The sequence below is a fragment of the Manduca sexta genome, chromosome 26 (assembly GCF_014839805.1).
Source record: "Manduca sexta isolate Smith_Timp_Sample1 chromosome 26, JHU_Msex_v1.0, whole genome shotgun sequence".
NCBI lineage: Eukaryota > Metazoa > Arthropoda > Insecta > Lepidoptera > Sphingidae > Manduca > Manduca sexta.
The window spans coordinates 1,483,732-1,503,173 of record NC_051140.1 but is presented as its reverse complement, the minus strand read 5'-3'; the positions used below and the strand labels follow the sequence as shown (position 1 = coordinate 1,503,173).

Sequence of the window (19,442 nt, the reverse complement as noted above, 5' to 3'; positions counted from 1 at the left end):
TGTAACTGACGATAGTTATATTAATTTATTATATTCTATACTATCAATTGCATATTATAAAAAGGATATAAAATGATAAGTCTGATTTTTTTTTATGCAATAACTTTATGCATATATGATTATAAATAAATAAAATTATTGCTTTTGTATTACTCTCACATAAAAATAAAATTTTAAAGTTATTACATTATTGAAACAAGGTAAAAAAAAAACTATTTCTTGGCTAGTTGCTGTAATTATTAAAAGCAGTTTCCAGTGTAGTCAATAGTTGCTTAGAATGCCCTCTTGATTACCATTTATTTGGAGGTTTGACATAGAAATTAACTAATATATAGTAATATCAGCCCTGCATTATATACTGTCCCACTGCTGGGCATGGGCCTCCTCTACTACTGAGGGATTAAGCCTTAGTCCACCACGCTGGCCTAGTACCGATTAGTAGACTTCACACACCTAGATATGGGTAATACATAAAAATAAAAAAATATATAAAAAACTGAGTCTTTCATTCAAATGGAATAACAAGCAAAAGCTACCTGGATATTAAAAGGCTGCAACATTTTTATAAAATTAAATTGTATCATATTTGGGTTTGAAATGATGACATATGTAGCTTTTATCAATTTGTAACTCTGATGCCAATTGCAGACCAAAAATTGAGCCTAAGTTTGTTCAGCTGAGCTGAATAAATTATGTATATACAAACCTAAGTTTACTTAGTTTAGCAGTTTTAACAAAAGTATGAAAAATGTCAGCATGGAAGCTAAGTTAAACTAACTTAGCTTATGGTCTGCAACGGGCATTATTCCACATTAAAAACCTATACATTATCATCAATAATAATTAATTCTTAAACATTTTTGTGATGCAATAAACTTCTTTTTTAATACCAGTATCAATTAAATACCCAGCTGGCTTCAAATGTTATAAGTGAAAAGTAACTTGCACACACCCTTCTGTATCCTCTTTGGTACTGTGAAATTTTCTAACAGAGGTCATTAGGAAAAACGTTTGCCTGTCTTATTTTTTCTTCTATATTAAAAAATAAAATCTCGTGTTGAAGCTGTGCTTTGTATGGCAGGTAATAAGAAATGTGGAAGTTTTATTCAATGTACAACAAATATAATTCAATATACTCAAGTTAATTGAAAAAACAATTAATAATAGTAATAAATTAAAACCCAGAATGTTCGCAAAGTAAATACACCTGCTAAATATCCTAATAAGAATTTATGAACTCTTACGACCTTCTCAGACGACTGTATTAATGATATAACGAGTCATTGCTTTGTTCTCAAAAAAAAAAAACAATAAAACCCCGTGTGACCAGCTGCGGCGCTCCTGCGCGCCGCTTTAAATTTCGAACGAGAACCAAAATAGCCTTGGATGTCGAAAGTTGTTTACAATCAACCGTTACGTAATATGTCATTCAACTATAATCGGCCCACAAGCAGATAAAGCGGCCAGCCTCATATTATTTATACATCAGTAGCCAAACGAACTGCGCAGAAACGCTACGTGACCTTCACACCGCGTCCGCTTTACACAAAACCACCATAAAACTACACACTGCGTAGTAAACAATATTACGTAAATTTGACCCAAAATGCAGCTGGAAACACGTTGACATGTTCTAGAACTTTCCCGGGCCCGACCGATTTGTTTATCGATAGACAAAGATATGACTGACACGCACCTTTCTTGGGCAGCCCTCTGCCGTGCCTGCGCGGCCGGCGGCTATTCTTCCAACTGCGGTATTTGGGCAATGGAGCAACCACAGTAACACCCTCTTTGCTATTCGAGCGTGCGTATTTTTTATTCTTGCGACGTAACTTATCGCTGTGCGATGTAGTGGCGTCGCCGGCGCCCTCGTCACCGACCGGCTTTTCATCGGCCGCCACGTTTTCAGAGTCAGAAGCATTTCGCTCGACTTCCATCGCGGCGGATCGGATTACTCAATTTCTATTAAACTTGCAATCTGTCGTCGAAGTTCACAATGTGATATCGTTGGACTCCAACAAGAATGTCTAGTATCGCTACTGTATATAATTATTGCAGATAAACAACAATGTGGGACGTACGATCAAAATATATTTGTTTTGAGTGCACACCGGAATGAAGTTAGCAAAATAACATGGCGGCGACAGTACTGCCAATATAAAATTAAACTATGTGCTTGTTGGTACTACGTAAACTCGATTTTAAAACGGTGGCCAAAGAGAATATAATCACTACGTTTTAGGAGTGGCGCGCATCAAATAATAAGAATCATTACACAATATACTTATGCTAGATTAGTTCAAATCTCAAAATGCTCGATATTTATTATTTGATTTCTTGTATTTGTTAGAGGTAATCTTACGAACAGCTAAACGAATTTGGATGAAATTTGATACACTGGTAGACTTTGTCCTGGATTGACACATAGGTTACTGTTTATTTGAATAATTTCAATGACTAAATATAAAGAGGACAGGCCTCAAAAGTTAGCTATATGAATAAGTTATATGTATGTTATCCCTAACATACAGACGACTCGACGCAGAATTGTCAATATATATGTCTATCTCTTTTACTCAAAGCTTATTTGGAACGCAAGAAACAAAGACAAAAATAATTGCTTTCTTCGAATATGGCACTATTTCGTTTCCTTCAACACACTGGGACCGCCTTGCGGCAGAAACGCCATTTATTGCAGCCCAGCCAGCAAGTACATGTAGTGTCAGACGATGTAAACAAATCTTCATAAATATTGAATTTAAAGTAATATAATCATATTCTCAATTGTTTAGTTTGTTTATTAGTGTATTTGTTAAGTTTCGAAAGTGACTCAGTGTTGTGTGAAAGGATGCAAATCGAATTCACGCAAGAAAGACCCTGAAATATCTTTTCATAGGTTAGTAACTGTTTTACCGAAAATTAGTAAATATCTTTCTATATTTACTTTTTGGATTTGTTTTTATCAATTAAAATTATATGTGGATCTTGTTTGATAAGCTTTGAACCCTTTTAGGCGTGATTTATATCCATTAAAATCATGATGTTTGTTTACACACGAGCTTAGGGATGGGTGGATTTGTTTAGAAATTATTGATATCGATATTTTAACAGACGCCCGTTTATCAGTTACGGATTTTGTCTTTGAAGGAATGTTAGAGCACACATCAATATTGTGTTGTCCAGAACGACAAACTAAGTGAAATTATTGTTTTTTTATTACCAAAAATTTAAAACCAAGGCAAAATGAATTGAGAATATTAGGCGACGTGATTGGAATCCTACACCAAATACATATATTCGTTCTTTACATTTTGAGAAGAAATGCATAAACCACACGTTTAATTAACGCGAGTAAAAGATAACTGTTTTCCAACAATATTCCCGATAAGTAAAATAGTAATGATTATTACTTCACCTAATAGTAATATTACTTTAATATATTGCTATGAATAAAATTAGAATTGTTACATAAAAGAATAGATAAACATAAAAGAAACAACATAAAGATGAAATGTAAGATATACTTACTTATTTTTACAATTGGCGGTCTTATGTTTCGAGCAACCTTTGCATGCACGTAAATAGATACATAATCATATTGTTGTTATTGCAAATAATTATTATAATTGATTATCTTAACCATCATCTTTACGCTCATTGATTTTAGTTTGTTGAAACGTAGTTATGTTTCTCGATCAAAGAGCATAATAATAAAATAAAATAAAACCAACCAAATAATTGCTGGCTACGCTATCTTATTCCATTTATCATGTATTTAAGTAAATATCTTAATCTGTAACTTAAATTTTTAGCAAGGAATAGTGCAACATACAAATATAGATCAAACACAACTGGATGTTTGTCACAACAGGTACTGCTCTTTAACAATTGTTACTTATAAATCAGTTTCAGTTTGTTTGTTTATAATATGGTTTGTTATATTTATATTATGGTAGAACCTAACCCCTTTCGTATTTGATCTTTTTAGGCTTGTTTGTCTCTCTTTAATTCTTCGATGTCGATACAAAATTTCGATACTAGCATATCACTATTGTAAGGGGCGGAGTCGGCGCCATTTTATGCATTAAATGTGCCGCATGTCACGTGACCACATCACTCATCCTCTATACTCTTTTATCATTGAATAATTTGCGTTTTGGAAGACATGGATCAAAGAGAATTATAATATATATGGAAATGAATTATAATATATAATATACATGATATGGATTTTTTAGGCAAGTGACGCTAGCGTTATATAGGTGGCACAATAAATCGCTAGTGTCTTGGGTTTGTTTGTGATAAGGATTTTCAAGCAGACGAACCCGCCAGAAATACCTAGGACATCTATGATCTAAAGTCTGTCCCGTTTCGGTTTCAAAGACATTGTAGCCGTGTTTTTATCTCTAAGCTTTTATTTAAATATTTTCATTGCACGTTTTTCTGTGCAAAGCAGCAGAAATGTGTGTCCTTTATTTTAGGTTNTACTTTTTATTTGTTTGTTTTTGCTTTGTTATTTATTACTGCTGTGGTAAGTTTAATTTTAAACTATTCGATTTTTTGAAAGCTGGCCGGCTTCGTAATCGTAACAATTCAACAAATAAATAATTAACGATTTTTTTAGGCCTCGGTGGCGTAGTTGTATTACGGTAAGACTTCAGTACTGAGATTTTGGGTTCGGTCTCCAAAGGCAGGGCAAAGTTATATTGGACTTTTCTACTCAGTAAGTGTAAGTCTAAAGATATAAGGCGAAGTGTATCGAAAACAGATTTTTGTATTGTTACCTGACGTAGATGCGGTCCATTACTGCATCTAGCAATATTCTGAGGCAATATCTGACAGTTGACACCAATTTGTAGGCAGTATAGTCGTAAGACTATAGCCTGGCCTCTAAGGACGAAGAAAAAAATTGACACCAATTTGACAGTTGACATCTGGATGACATTGTTAATGCAATTATAATTTCCAATGGAACTAATCTGGAACTAATATAGATCTGATATAGATAATTCCAAAGGACACTCCATAAAAGTATATTATTTTCTTTTGTGTTTCGCTTATAATAATTTGTTTTAAAGTAAAGGATAAAAGAGTGGTGCATTAAGGTTCACTGCTGAGCATTTTTACAATCATAAAATGAGGAAAACAAAGAAAACAATTTTGCTCACAAATTTCGACTTTTAAACTCGCAGGAAAGTACAAACGATATCAACTGGTCGTTGAGCTCTTCAAGCGATGAAGAAACTTCATACAGCAATGTTACATATTGCAATATAACGAATCGACAACGTTATACAAAACGAAAACGAAGTAGAAAACCTTCAAACATTGCCAACTTGGATATAGCAGTACTAGAAAATACCTCTACATTTGCGGGTGATAAATCTCCTATACTATGTGATAATAAAAGCATTAAAATAAGCCCCGTTTTAGAATCGAAATCGTTGCAACGCTCACCGATCCTAATGCCAAGAAATTCCCAAAAAAGTCCAATTTTACATCAAAACTCTTTAAAAGTGAATAGAAAACTTTTCAATAACAACGAAAATCTAATTTCTACCAAAATCAATGGTGGGACTTTTTACAGGCAAAATATATAGGAATAAATTAAATACAAGTAACAACACAACAGAAAATCAATGCATTTCTAAAATAAATGCTTCCAATGCCTCAGAAAATGGTGAGAAACATTTTAAACACGATATTTATCGGAAAGTCAAGTGTTTTTGAAAGTAACTTTACACAAGACAACGATCACAAAATTCTATTAGTGATGAAACCACACCCAAAGAGACGCCCCAGAGTGAAGAAATAGAAATATCAAGTGGTACAACCGATCACGAAACGTCCAGTGTTCACAAATGTGTCATATCTGCAAGAGAAGAGAAGGTAAATAAAGATGTTACGAAGAAAATCAAGTATAAAAAGATGGATATGCATACCGTTGAACGCATTATTAAAGAAACAAAAATGCCGTTTTATGGCAGCATGAAAAATTTCTTGCTGACAACTCGAATTTCGTCATACCTAAAGAAGCTCATGTATTATTCCGCATACAGAAAGCAATTTCTGAATATGGATGTACTGTTTTAAATGCTGTTGATGAAAATGACCAGCATTGGTCCGTAGTTATCAATAATGTCTACCTAAATGAAAAAATTGGGAATGATTCCATAATTAAAATATATAAACCTTACAATGTGGTTGAAGTTGATGGCCATAAATGGATATTGAATGTATTTAAGTATGATCATTTGACAGAGAAAATAGGGGAATAATGATATTTGTCATACAAAAACATAAAAATATCAGCATAAATCAAAAACTGCAATCCACCATCTATATTAAAATATAATTACCACTAAATATAGAGTATTAAGGTTGATAGTGCATAGTAAGCTGCAGGACTGCTTTTTTAACAGTTAGGGCAAACAGATAATTCAGATATTTTTAACAGGCCACCGATAGTTTCTATTGTTCTCTTTGTGGCACCCAAAACTTATTTTTTACTTTGTGATTTAACTTGCTTACACTAATATTGTACTGCGGGCCATATTATGGCCTATGGGCCTGGTATTATGCAATATGCTGCCTGCATAGGTTCTCAAAATAGAATTTATATTTGCTTTTCTCTAGACCTATAAATATCTACTTTTGGAATCTTAGCATAAATACAACTTATGTAATGTTTTCAGAAGAAAGTAGTGTTAAATTTAAACTTTTTTTACATATAATCAGCAAATCACAAAATAACCATTTATAAGCAAATGTTGTAAACCAAAATGCTTACATCTTTTAAAATGTTACCAAATATGTACCTGATTAAACAAATAATATTAAAAAAATTGTTTTAATATCTTCTATGGATCCAATAGATAATTTGATACAGGAAAAAAACATCACCCAATCCCATTCAAGCATTTAAGTATGTATAATTATGACGAAAAAACACAAATTTGATGATTTCATTTACTCGTTAACAAGGTATCGTAAGAACCTTACTTGATGGGATCATCAAAAAATCTAAAATTATTTTTGTGTTTTTTTATACTTTATTGGTAATCATTGGCGACCCTTAACGAGCGAAGCTCCAGACGAAAGCAAAAAATAACGCGAAGCCCGGGCGGTGCAAATCTCCCCGATTTACGGCAAGATTGTAAAAAAGGTCTAAGGCACCGCACGAGGTCGCTGTAAATACGAGGCCCCGGACAACCAGAGACCAATAAACTAGACGGACAACCACCCGGTTCCCCCCCCCCCCCCCTAAGGCTGCCTCTATCTATATATATAAAAATCAATTGCTGTTCGTTAGTCTCGCTAAAACTCGAGAACGGCTGAACGGATTTATCTTATCTTGGTCTTGAATTATTCGTGGAGGTCTAGGGAAGATTTAAAAGGTGAGAAAAATTCGAATAATTGCCGGGAAAATCCTCAAAACAGCATTTTTCTATTTCCCATACAAACGTTTTCTAAATAAAATGGAGAGTCAATTTGTAATTTATTCCGCTGCATAAAGTTCAAATTCGCGTGCGCGTTGGAGGATCTAATATCGCGTTCTGAAACTCAACAAAAGTGAAAGTGAATCGCGAACGCGACAAAATTGCATAGTCTCAAAATACATAGTACATAAATAGTGGTCGGCTTCGAGAAACTCAATTTTAGCTAACTTCAGTTGTTAATATAATATATAACTCAAAGGTGACTGACAGTGATATATCAAGGAACAGCCCAAACCATTGGACGGATCGGGCTAAGACTTTACATGCATAAAGCTACTATGACGTAGGCATCCCTAAGAATGGATTTTGATAAATTCTACCCTTAAGGGGATAAAATAGGGATGAAAGTTTGTATAAATGTTCTTAGATTTTCGACTGATTGAACTGAAATTATAGATTGGGGATAAAATTAGTTTGAACCTATAAGTACCGGGAAAATATGTAGCAAGACTTTTATCAAACAGTGGAATTTTTATCCTGGAAAATACCTTCACGCGGGCGAAGCCGCGAGCAAAAGCTAGTTGGTAATAATTCCAACATTCCCGAGCTAAACATCACAATAAAGAATCGGGACATGGAACGTATTCCTTTACTGCGTCTACTCTAGCAGTATGGAACGTAATCGTGTAGAGCCTATAGTGGACTTGTTTTTAGTTAGTGGAAGTCCTTTGTGTAGATAATCGTTTGGTAATTATATTATTACTTATACCTAACGAAATACTCCATCTATTTACACATTACATAAACTATTTATTTACTACCAAGTTAAAACGGTGATTAGGTACTAAATAAATATTGACAAAGTTTTCATTGGTAATGTTGTGAGGTTGGCACTATTGCGTTTCAGCTTTCAGGAGCTTTCCGAAGCTTTGCCTTTCGCTCAGTCCGAGTCGATAATTAGAATAGCGATTATCGTGTTGTTATGGAATTAAGCTTTTATTATTGACAAAAAGTTACATTTTCAACGTAAATTGTGACTGAAGAAGGAATATTTTTGTTCATTACCACTGAAGGAGGCCGCACGCATCGTTTCTACTGTGAGTAGACTCTATTTGATCGTTTCATATTGATTGATAGGTGTAATAAAGTTACTAAGGACGCACGCAGTATAATAAACTTTAGAAATTATTGATTACACTTAGTGCGTAATGTTTTTGACTTGTACTTAATTAAGTTTAAGTGAAGCGGTAATCTATACTATTATATAAAGCTGAAGAGTTTGTTTGTTTGTTTGTTTGTTTGTTTGTTTGTTTGAACGCGCTAATCTCAGGAACTACCGGTCCAAACTGAAAAATTCTTTTTGCGTTGGATAGCCCTATGTTCGTGGAGTGCTATAGGCTATATATCATCACGCTATACCCAATAGGAGCGGAGCAGTAATGCCTAATCTCAGGAACTATCGGTCCGAACTGAAAAATTCTTTTTGCGTTGGATAGCCCTTTGTTCGTGGAGTGCTATAGGCTATATATCATCACGCTATACCCAATAGGAGCGGAGCAGTAATGGCTAATCTCAGGAACTACCGGTCCAAACTGAAAAATTCTTTTGCGTTGGATAGCCTTTTGTTCGTGAAGTGCTATAGGCTATATATCATCACGCTATACCCAATAGGAGCGGAGCAGTAATGGCTAATCTCAGGAACTACCGGTTCGAACTACATTAATCATTTTGTATTGGATAGCCCTTTGTTCGTGAAGTGCTATAGGCTATATATCATCACGCTATGACCAATAGGAGCAGAGCAGTAACGGCTAATCTCAGAAACTAGGAGTTTGAACTGAATAATTCTTTTTGTGTTGGATAGCCCTTTGTTCCTGGAATGCTATAGGCTATATTTATCATCACGCTATGCCCAATAGGAGCGGAGCAGTAATCGCTAATCTCAGGAACTACCGGTTCGAACTGAAAAATATTTTTGTGTTGGATAGCCCTTTGTTCCTGGAGTGCTATAGGTTATATATCGTCACGCTATGACCAATAGGAGCGGAGCAGTAATGAAACATGATGCAAAAACGGGGACAATTTATTAGTTTTGAGAGCTTCTGTTGCGTGCGCTGCGTAAACGGTTAAAGTTATGCAACAATAATGTATGACGGGATTGTTCCTCTTAAAAGTTCTACAAAAATATCATAAAACAAAGTCCCCGCTGCATCGGTCTGCCCGAACGTGTTAAACTAAAAACTACCCAACGTATTAGGATAAAATTTGGTATGGAGACAGTTTGAGACCCTGGGAAGAACATAGGCTCCCGGGAAAATATATAGCGTGACTTTTATAACGGAAAACTTTAGCCCGAAAAACTTTATAACGCGGGCGGAGCTGCGGGCAAAAGCTAGTGTTTTTATATGGGGTTTATGTTAGATCTTTTCGATTGCCGTTTCTAAGAAATTAATGAAGCCTGAATATAATTCTTGCCGAGGCTCCGCACGGGTTTTCCAAAGTCCTGTTTTATAATATATCGCAGGTTGGGAAGCAACCACGCAAACGTCCGTTTATCATGTACCTATAGTAAATATGATAAAATGGGATTTTTCATGTTTTTTTTTTTATAATTACAATTATAAATAAACAGGTGCTTTAAAAAACTTTAAGCAAAAAACATCCATAATTTTCGACTTTTTACAGCGCAAAGAGCTAATTTCAACTCCTTAAAGTCTATAATAAATGAAATAATAATATTTATCATCCTTGTGCGGGCATAACTATTCAAGCATATAATTTTCGTATATTTTAGTTTTAATTCGAAATTTTATATTATACTTAATTGACAAAAAATATTTTCTATTAATACTTAATAGGTGTACAGATTAAAGTTTTTATTATAATATGTAGAGACGAAATCCCGAGTACCGGCTAGTAAAAAAATATGACCCAGGTCCATGACTGTTCACCTAAAACGCGTAGGTGCACACAAAATTGATCCATACTTTCCAATAAGATGCGTGCTTCTACGTTGTAGTAACGGCTTATAATATTTATTTAAAGTTAGAAGTGAATTCTTTTCAACCTTATAAAAATCTCTATTTTTCCTGTTAGGTAAGTATCCTAATAATTTGAATACGTACAAAATATTTTTAAATATCTTCAGCCTTAGAGGTTGAGCTCGACTCTAACTTTGAAAATATTCGTTAATAATGCGAACTGCCCGACACTCACGTCATTCAGTTGCTTAAAAAAACATATCGTCGCTCCTCGTTTTTTTTAGTCCTATAGGGCGCCATAGACTCGAGATTGATACATATGAATACTTTTTCGACATGACAAAGCTTTTACTTGCAAAAATAGTTCTAAAAAACCTAATAATAAGATCCAGAAAAAAGAGCGGTTAACCCTGAGCACCCAGCTTAGCTTGACTCTGTATACTAACTATAATCATTATTACGTACCTATATTTTTAAAAGAGAACATAAAAATATTATCGCATAATTACTATTTTACCCATTCCAATTAGATTACATCGAAAGTTACGCGGCCCTGTCAAGTCGCTGCTAAAAAATACAAGCCATGGAGTAGTGACCTTGATTGACATTTTTTGTTGGTTGTTTTTGATAGTTTCTGCAAAATAATGGTGTGTATATTAGACATGTCTGTCTGTACCTGTGCGCAAAATAACTGACCGAACGGATTTCGATTTTTTCACCGTGTAATTGTATTGCGTAAAACAAAACTCCAGAAGGTATTAAAGATATACTTACTTAATACGGTAGGCAAATAATCATATTAATGGATATGTAAACAATAAAAGTATATCTGGCATTGCTTTGACAAATTCCCTGACGATTGTTGTTAAAAATATCGGATTCGTAATCTGACCTTTTCCATACAATTTCCTTGCCTAAGTCAAGGCTAAGATATGATTTTTGTAGAATTTAAATATCTAATTCTGTCGCTTCGAACAACTATGTGATATAAATAAATACTTAAATAAAAGGAAAAGTCATGGATCTTGCTACTACGTATTAAGTGTTTATGTTCCCACTTTTCCGGTCAAAAGAACGACCAAAGCGAAGCTTAAAAAAACAGAAACATACTTTTTCGTCTATGTTTTTGGCGAATCGTAAAAAAAGTTCTTATGCCTTCAAACATTCTGCACAGTAGTTTTTTTATTTATTAGATTGACTGATATAAAAAGATAATAAAACAGTTTTACCGCCTCTGTGCAATCTATATTGACTGAATGAGTCAGTGTTTTTGGGGTTAAGCAATAAAAAGTCTGTTTAATACAGAAGTAGGTATCATTTCCCGCAAATAGAAACTGAGTTATACATATACTTACTCCATACTCACGGCTATAAATTTTTCAACCGAAGAGATAGTTGAACGCGTAATTTGTGCCTCCAAGTTTCATGCCCATCCTCACGTCCCAAGCCTTCAGTAATACGACACACTCTTTCAAAATTCAAACAAACTTACATAATCATGAGTTATTTTATACGAGCTTTTGTTCGCGGCTTCGCCCGCGTGAAGGAGTACTCCGCGATAACTTTTTTCCGACTTAATAATAAATAATAATATCAGCCCTGTATTATATACTTGCCCACTGCTGAGCACGGGCCTCCTCTACTACTGAGAGGGATTAGGCCTTAGTCCACCACGCTGGCCTAGTGCGGATTGGTAGACTTCACACACCTTGGAAATTCCTATAGAGGAACTTCACAGATGAGCAGGTTTCCTCACGATGTTTTCCTTTACCGTTAAAGCGAACCATAAATTCACAAAGAATACACACATGATTTTTTAGAAAAGTCAGAGGTGTGTGCCCTTGGGATTTGAACCTGCGGACATTCGTCTCGTCAGACCGTTCCATACCCAACTAGGCTATCGTCGCTTTTTTTCCGACTTACTTAATATTTATCGTTATATTATGACCAAATTACACAAAATCATTATAAATTGTAGCCCTTGTGTTATTCTGATGTATAACTTATATTATTGTAAAGTTTCATCCAAATCCGTTCAGTAGTTTTTTCGTGAAAGAGGAACAAACGTACATCCATCCTCACAAACTTTCTCATTTATGGTATTAGTAGGATATTGATCGTCCGATCTCGGAATCCATTAAAAATTAGGCCTACACAACTTTATAGTTCTCATGTTTGGACCTCTCTGCTCCTTTCTTCTATTCAAACCTCTACAGTAGCGGCTTTACTAGTAGAATCAGTAAGCTGGAGTAAGCTTGTACTTATGTAAGTACAAGTAAGGTCACCCTTCTTAGAAGTAGTATATTATTTGACAGCTTTAATGGCGTAGGTGAGATGCGTGCGAGGTACGAGTACGACTGCCGTGCTGAGGTCCTGGGTTCGAATCCCAGATCGGGCTTTAAGTAACTGTGACTGATTTTTCATCTTGAAAATAAATCTCAGCCGCACCTCGGTGTAAGGAAGTTGACGGTGTGATACCCACGGGAAGCACGTAAATTCTGAGCCTACGCCTGATCTCCCTCTGGTTACGTTGGATTGCCGTCTCACCGGACTATGAGAGTGAAGAAACAGAGTGCACCTGAGTATTGCGCACAGACTTGTGTACTAAAATATCTCCTGCATACTTGGCTGATTCTGTTGACATTGGCCTCTGCGACCGAAATTCGGTTAGGAGGAATTAAATCATTCAATATATTATTAGGATTCAGCTTTCATTTTTAGAAGCTTAGAAATATACCAATTTCTTGTGCAATCCTAACTAAGCCGTTGGATTTTATATTTAGGAACTGATATATCACCTAGGTTAGTTTAAGGGAAGCTGATGCAACAGGACTATGGTGTGCATAAAATAAAGTTACAATTACATTGATAAAAAAACGTAATAAGTGAACCTGGGTTGGTTGTAGAGGTCGGTACGGACAAGAATTTGAATAGCTTTCTGGCGGCAAATGTGTAAATCCGCTATTACCTCTTTTGTAGTCTTTTGTTTCTTACATCGCTGGTCGATCCTTCTCCTTAGAGCATTATACGTTTCTTTCAGAATAAAAATGTAAAACTTGTTTGTAAATATTGTTACACTCAAAGAAGACCTTACGGGAAGGCCAAACGGGTAACCACCCGGGGCCTCGCATTGACAGACCCCTCGCGGGATGCCTTGGAGGACCTTTTTTACAATCTTGAAACTGCTAAAACCGGGGAACCATTTTCTTTTCCCGCCTGGGGCCACACGTATTTTTTTTTTACTTCGTCTAGTCTGGAGGCTCGCGTCGGTTAAGGCCACTGGTTACAACCTACCTACAGATCGTCCCCGAGGCAATTCTTGGGCGCTCGGTCTCCACACCGAATGCACGCCCATGCATGGGGGGACATTCGTCGCGGCTCTAGGCACTCAGTGCAGTGTGTATACCTCTTAGTTGGATAACTCATTGAGGCCTATGAGGGACTCGCGAACATTTCCTCTCCACTTCACTCCGAGCATCCTATTACTTCCTCTTCCTTCCCCCTTCTTTCCTCCCTATTTTCTCCTCTTCCTCTCTTCCTCCAGGGCTACGCAGTCGTTAATCCGGGGGAAACCAGTATACCGTTCGCAGATTTCCCTTGGTGTTGACTGTGGGGTTTGTACTTAAAAAAAAAACCTATCTATAGGTAGATTCCAGATACTTTTAACATGTCGCCATTATGGAGGCATTTACCTATTCATTGTTAACTGTTGGGTTATGAACGGAGATATAAAAACTTCTTGTGGTGGCAATCATGTTAACCTTTCTGCTCGGAATACGTTTGAATTCATACTCGGTATTGCATTCTATCGTTCGCTCGGAATGCATAAGAATTTATGCACACTCACTTGAAGAAAATAAAGGAATAAATGCTCTTCTGAGTATCGGCAAATCTTTGCTCGCACTGCCATGACAGCTTACGAGGGTAACGGGTAGAAATAGTCAAACGTCGTCTGATTTGAAAGGTTAAAGAGTGTCCCAAGAATTTCCAAAATAAATAGGTATTATGTGTATACCAAATAAACTAAAGTTAGCGTGGTGGAAATTTCACATAACTATAGAGGAGGCCCGGGCCAGCAAAACTATCATCTCGTATAATAATATATAATAATATAAGGTGATGCTACCAAGATATTAGGTACCCACTACCTGTTTTCTGTGTGAATAATGTGTATTTATTATAATTTTATTTTAGGTAAGTCAAACATAACAGGAATTCCATCTATAAACAAAATTGCTTCTTATATATTTTTCAAATCTCACAACTACACAACATTGTTTACAAAATAATATATTTAAAAGTTTGATATTTCAAACAAATCATTCGCGCGCAACAAAATGGCGCCGATCACGCAATAGCAAATAAAATTAGTGTTTATGAAACGTAATTTAAGCAAAATTCAATTCTAATAACTAGCCAAGTAATGTCTAATGTGCGTTACCACTTGCAAAGGTAAATTTTGGTGGCTATTCAGTAAATATAAACATTCCGTGAATTCACTTTATATTGCGCGCCAATTTTAACTTTATGCTTCGGGGTTACGACTGATGTTTGCCGCTGTTCATTTGTTTTAACTAAAAGCCGGCCAAAGTAAACACATTAGTGTACCGTAAAACAAAAATATTAACGTCGGTCAGTAGATTTAGTTACGAACATCAGCTATTTAGCACAGCAATAATATCAATGAACTAAGTTATTGGAACAACGTCTAGAACTTTCAGGCCAAGATCTGGCTAATTAGGTGTCAACATTATAAATAGTTTAATATAATTAAAGATAATAAACAATATATTTATTAAATAGACGCTATTAGATGCTTATAATAAAATCAACCCTGTATATATACTGTCCCACTATTGGGCACGGGCCTCCTCTACTACTGAGAGGGATTAGGCCTTAGTCCACCACGCTGGTCTAGTGCGGATTGGTAGACTTCACACACCCCCGAAATTCCTATAGAGAACTTCTCAGGTATGCAGGTTTCCTCACGATGTTTTCCTTCACCGTTAAAGCAAGCGATAATTCACAAAATAATACGCATTAGATGCTTAGATGTTCTATATTCTAATGTAAGTTTTATTTTTAGCCCCAAACTATCCCTCTGAAATATATTTTATTTGAAAGAGAAGAGAAAATAATTTGTTTTCCGAACTGGCGGTAGAGTAGAAATTAATAGTCTAAATAATGTTTGATATTTTATGAGTTCATATGAAATATATTTGTAAACACAGTCGACCGGTTTTCTTAATAATCATTAAACAAATAAGTTCTTAGTATAGTGTAGTGTGTGATAAACGGTAGGTACTTAGGCCTCTATAGCTGGTTTTATACTTATGTACAATAATATTCTAAACCAGCAAATTATTATTTAAATTTTTCTTTATTTTGAATGAATTTTTAAATTTTTTATCTATGTCTGAAATATAACTGCATATAGAAATATTTTTAAAAATCACCCTCTAATGGCGAGGCTCAAGATGCAAACTACTGGTTACGCATTCAATGAGGAATCTCCTCACAATGCGTTCCGTGTCCAACAATACTGTCTTAAGACTCTGGCCTCTGACCCATCGGCCAATTGAGAGCTTCTCTGGAGAGTAATTTTATTATACTAAATACATACCTAATATATGTAATATTTTTCATGAATATTAATTACTTACTATTAATTAATTTAAATAATACCTCTGTGATATTTGGCAGTATATTCCGATTTTTTTTTAAGGTTTTAAAAGCGCAAGACTGCAACATTTAGTTATTTTTATGGAAATGCGCCAAACCAAATGCAAACCTAACGAACCGTTTCTATATTCTTGTGTTCTGTATTTTATTTTTATACTTGCCTCCCAAAGTGACTGCACTGCACCTGATGGTAAGTGGAGTGTGGTCCAATAGAATGTCGATTGGCGAGAGATGATTACCCCTCGGCAGTCGACACAATTATGCCGGCCAGTTGGAACCGAATATACAGGCTGATCCCGGAACGCGACACACTTACGTGGCCCACCATGGCGGATTTTAACACCTTGTGTACGGTGGTCGCTATCAAGGCGTTAGTCGCTATAAAATATATCCTACCAGTATCTATGAATAAATTATTTTCTTTTTAATTTTCAGATATAAATAATGACCATAGCCAACTGTACGAGTAGAAGCTTCATCGTTCTTCTCACACTCTCATGGATATCTATATGTAAGTTTAATTAGCATACATTTATGATCAGAGGCGGCTTTACCTATTGTGCAGGGTGTGCGCTGCGCACGGGCGCAGTGTGTTAGGGCCGCCAGACACGACACCTTCAAAGAGACATGCGAAGCTCGCGACACTGGCGCTCTCAAAGGCGCTGGTGCTGGCACCTGTTTTGATAAGTGCGAAAACGCACCGACAATCATTGTGAACTCGGTTGTTTTCTCTCTGTGTGTGTTCCCACACAACACAATCTATTTTTACCCGGATTCTTGATTAGTGGTGAAACTATACCTGTAAGTCCGTACTCTATTTTGACCGCGCGTCTCCTAGGGGGCGCCAAGGAATTGATTGCACACGGGCGGCACATGGGCTAGAGCCGCCACTGTTTATGATTTATAACTTTATATCTGTTTTTTTGTTACCTACGTGAAGATATTTTCGACGGAACGGAATGTAGGCGATCCCCCGGCCTAGCAATAGCGGCCACAATGGCAAATAGTAGCTGCACTAGTTGCACCTCTGTCTACCCTCTCGGAGGTTAAACGTTTGATTGTGTGTTCTTAAATACAGTACGCAACAGAAAACTGTCACTTCACATCCATTTTCTGTTACCAAATTTAGTCTAGCAATATATTGCAAGAACTGCTCGATGCTTTGACACTATCGGCAATATTTCAATAGTTCTAAACTGATGACTCGCCGCAAATCTTGCAAGCTTCAAAATGATTTGCGGAAGTCCATTTATTCAAGTTTCTTGCTAATCTCAACCTTACAAGGCAGTTGAACACGATCATTGTATAATATAATCCTAGCTCCATACAAAAACCATCTGTTTCAGCACAAGCCATAGACTGCTTCAAATGCGTGTCTATGAACGGACGATTCCCGGCCTGCGACGATCCGTTCCACAACAACCATTCGCTGCAGATGCTGGAGTCCCCGTGCATGGGGGGGAGGAAAGGCCGCGACGGACTCTTCCCCGCCACGTCGTGCATCAAAATAGCCGGCGTGTTTGGTAAGTTTTTTATATGTACACGCATAGTTGTCAGAGGGGGTTCCTCACCAAAGGGGTATTTTATTTATTTATACAAAGAAGTATATAGGCGGACTTATGGCTAAAGCCTAGTGACGACCCTAAAACATACGAGGCCCCACGCGGAAGAAAAAGAAGTTCATATTTTAATAGTTTCGTCGGTAATATTGTTAAAAAGGTACTCCAAGGCCCCGTGCCCTTCTAGGGCCACCCTAGAAGGTTGCCCACTTAGCCTCCTCCTATGGCCGCTTCTGCCAAAGCCATTCTCTACCATCAACGTAGGATCTCTGAGGTAGGATCCATGAAACTGATTTGAAACAAATTTCCCCCGTGAACAATAGTATTACACCACGCAGTTTGCATTTAAAATGAGAATCAGAGTACTGCCGCTGTTTGTGAGCGGTCGTATCGCTTACTATCAGGCGAGCGACAAGCTCATTATTAAGTAGAAATAATAAAAAACAGTAAGCAGATTAGTAGTCTAAGTTCATGTCTTGTCAGACGACACGGGGGAGAGCATTACGGTGCGCGGCTGCGGCCTGGACTCCGGCACGGCCACCACCGACACAGAGATCATCCGGATGTCACACTGCGGAAGGTTCTATTACAATGATAGGTGAGTTTAGTTGTTTTTTTATACGGGTCATTTTGACATTGCGTTACTAAATGAAACCACATACTTATCTTCTTAAAAATAACACTTTACAATTAGTTACTTGAGCCGTAAACGTAAAATAAATAAGTGTATGTTTCGAACAAAATAAATATTTGTGGCGGTACAATTAGTATACTTACTTACCGCCATATCGTCAACATCAATGGAACTACAAGGTATTGACACTACTGTAGTGATTTATTGCATAGCAATCACGCAAGATGGCGACAGACGATCCTGAATTATGCTTGCACAATTTGCGCGACGTGCAGCATATAGTATACCACCCCGAATAGGAACTGTCGGAGGGGCCGCGGCCGGTCAGGCGCAACATCTGTCTGTCTGGAAATCTATCCTTTCCATAGAGGAACGTAACTATCTGTTCCTCTACAGCGGTGTTTACCTTTACACCACTATATATTAATTAAAAGTAATTTTAGTTTTACGCGCCCTAATGCCACTGCTATTACTCTGAGAGATTTCATCTAAGCGGCAACATTATACTTTCACTTAGAAAAACGCTCATGCACGCGCCAAATTGGCATTAAACTACAAAATGATCAAAAGTCAGAAAACTAAAACTTCCAGGAGTTTTGGTGATGAATATTCGTTATTTATGAATGATTTTTGACACAATGTCAGCATTGGCGAAGACGAGTATGTGGTTTCATTTAGTAACGCAATGTCAAAATGACTGCACCTAATGGTAGCGAAGTGAGGTCCATATTATAGTGTCGACTGACGAGAGATGATTAACTTTCGCCAGTTCACACAATAGTGTCGAAATAAAACTAGTTCTCGGATTTTGACGTGTTTTTTTATATTTTAATTATCGCCACACGTTACTGCAGCCTTCATGGTCACGTGGCGGACTGAGGTGTCGGTCGCCAAAGAAGTCAAAGTTATAATATAAAGAGAGGCCGGCATAATTTTGTCTTCTCTCGTCAGTCAATACTCATGTGTCCCATTGCTTACCATGAGGTGTAATGTAGTCACTTAAACGTGTCTTTTAAAAAAGACTAAAGCAATAAACCAAACAATAACTAGTAACCTCGCGTGGCACTTTCCTGCAAACCAAATCACGACAGTACAGTACTTCGCATAGTTTGCCATGCAAGGAACTTAATGTCTTAATAATGATGAT

At 36.5% G+C, this 19,442-nt stretch overlaps 2 protein-coding genes across 4 annotated transcripts in view; one reads left to right on the top strand and one right to left on the bottom strand.

Annotated features, from left to right (window-relative positions):
• LOC115453149 (programmed cell death protein 4) overlaps positions 1-2,143 on the bottom strand; it is a 31,940-nt gene extending 29,797 nt beyond the window's left edge. Inside the window, exon 1 of the mRNA XM_037443060.1 lies at positions 1,697-2,143. Coding sequence (XP_037298957.1) covers positions 1,697-1,937 — 241 coding nt within the window. The 5' untranslated portion in view covers positions 1,938-2,143. The remainder of the gene's footprint in view (positions 1-1,696) is intronic.
• The window catches only part of LOC115453150, a 54,151-nt gene that overhangs the window by 33,173 nt on the left and 1,536 nt on the right, over positions 1-19,442 (top strand). The window contains exons 1-4 of one of the 3 annotated variants that reach the window (XM_037443064.1): positions 8,104-8,186; positions 16,538-16,613; positions 17,449-17,625; positions 18,145-18,259. In XM_037443064.1, coding sequence (XP_037298961.1) covers positions 16,547-16,613; positions 17,449-17,625; positions 18,145-18,259 — 359 coding nt within the window. In that variant the 5' untranslated portion in view covers positions 8,104-8,186; positions 16,538-16,546. Of the gene's footprint in view, positions 1-8,103; positions 8,187-8,234; positions 8,537-16,537; positions 16,614-17,448; positions 17,626-18,144; positions 18,260-19,442 lie in introns of those variants that run through there. The other 2 variants (XM_037443063.1, XM_037443062.1) reach the window with 2 other exon arrangements.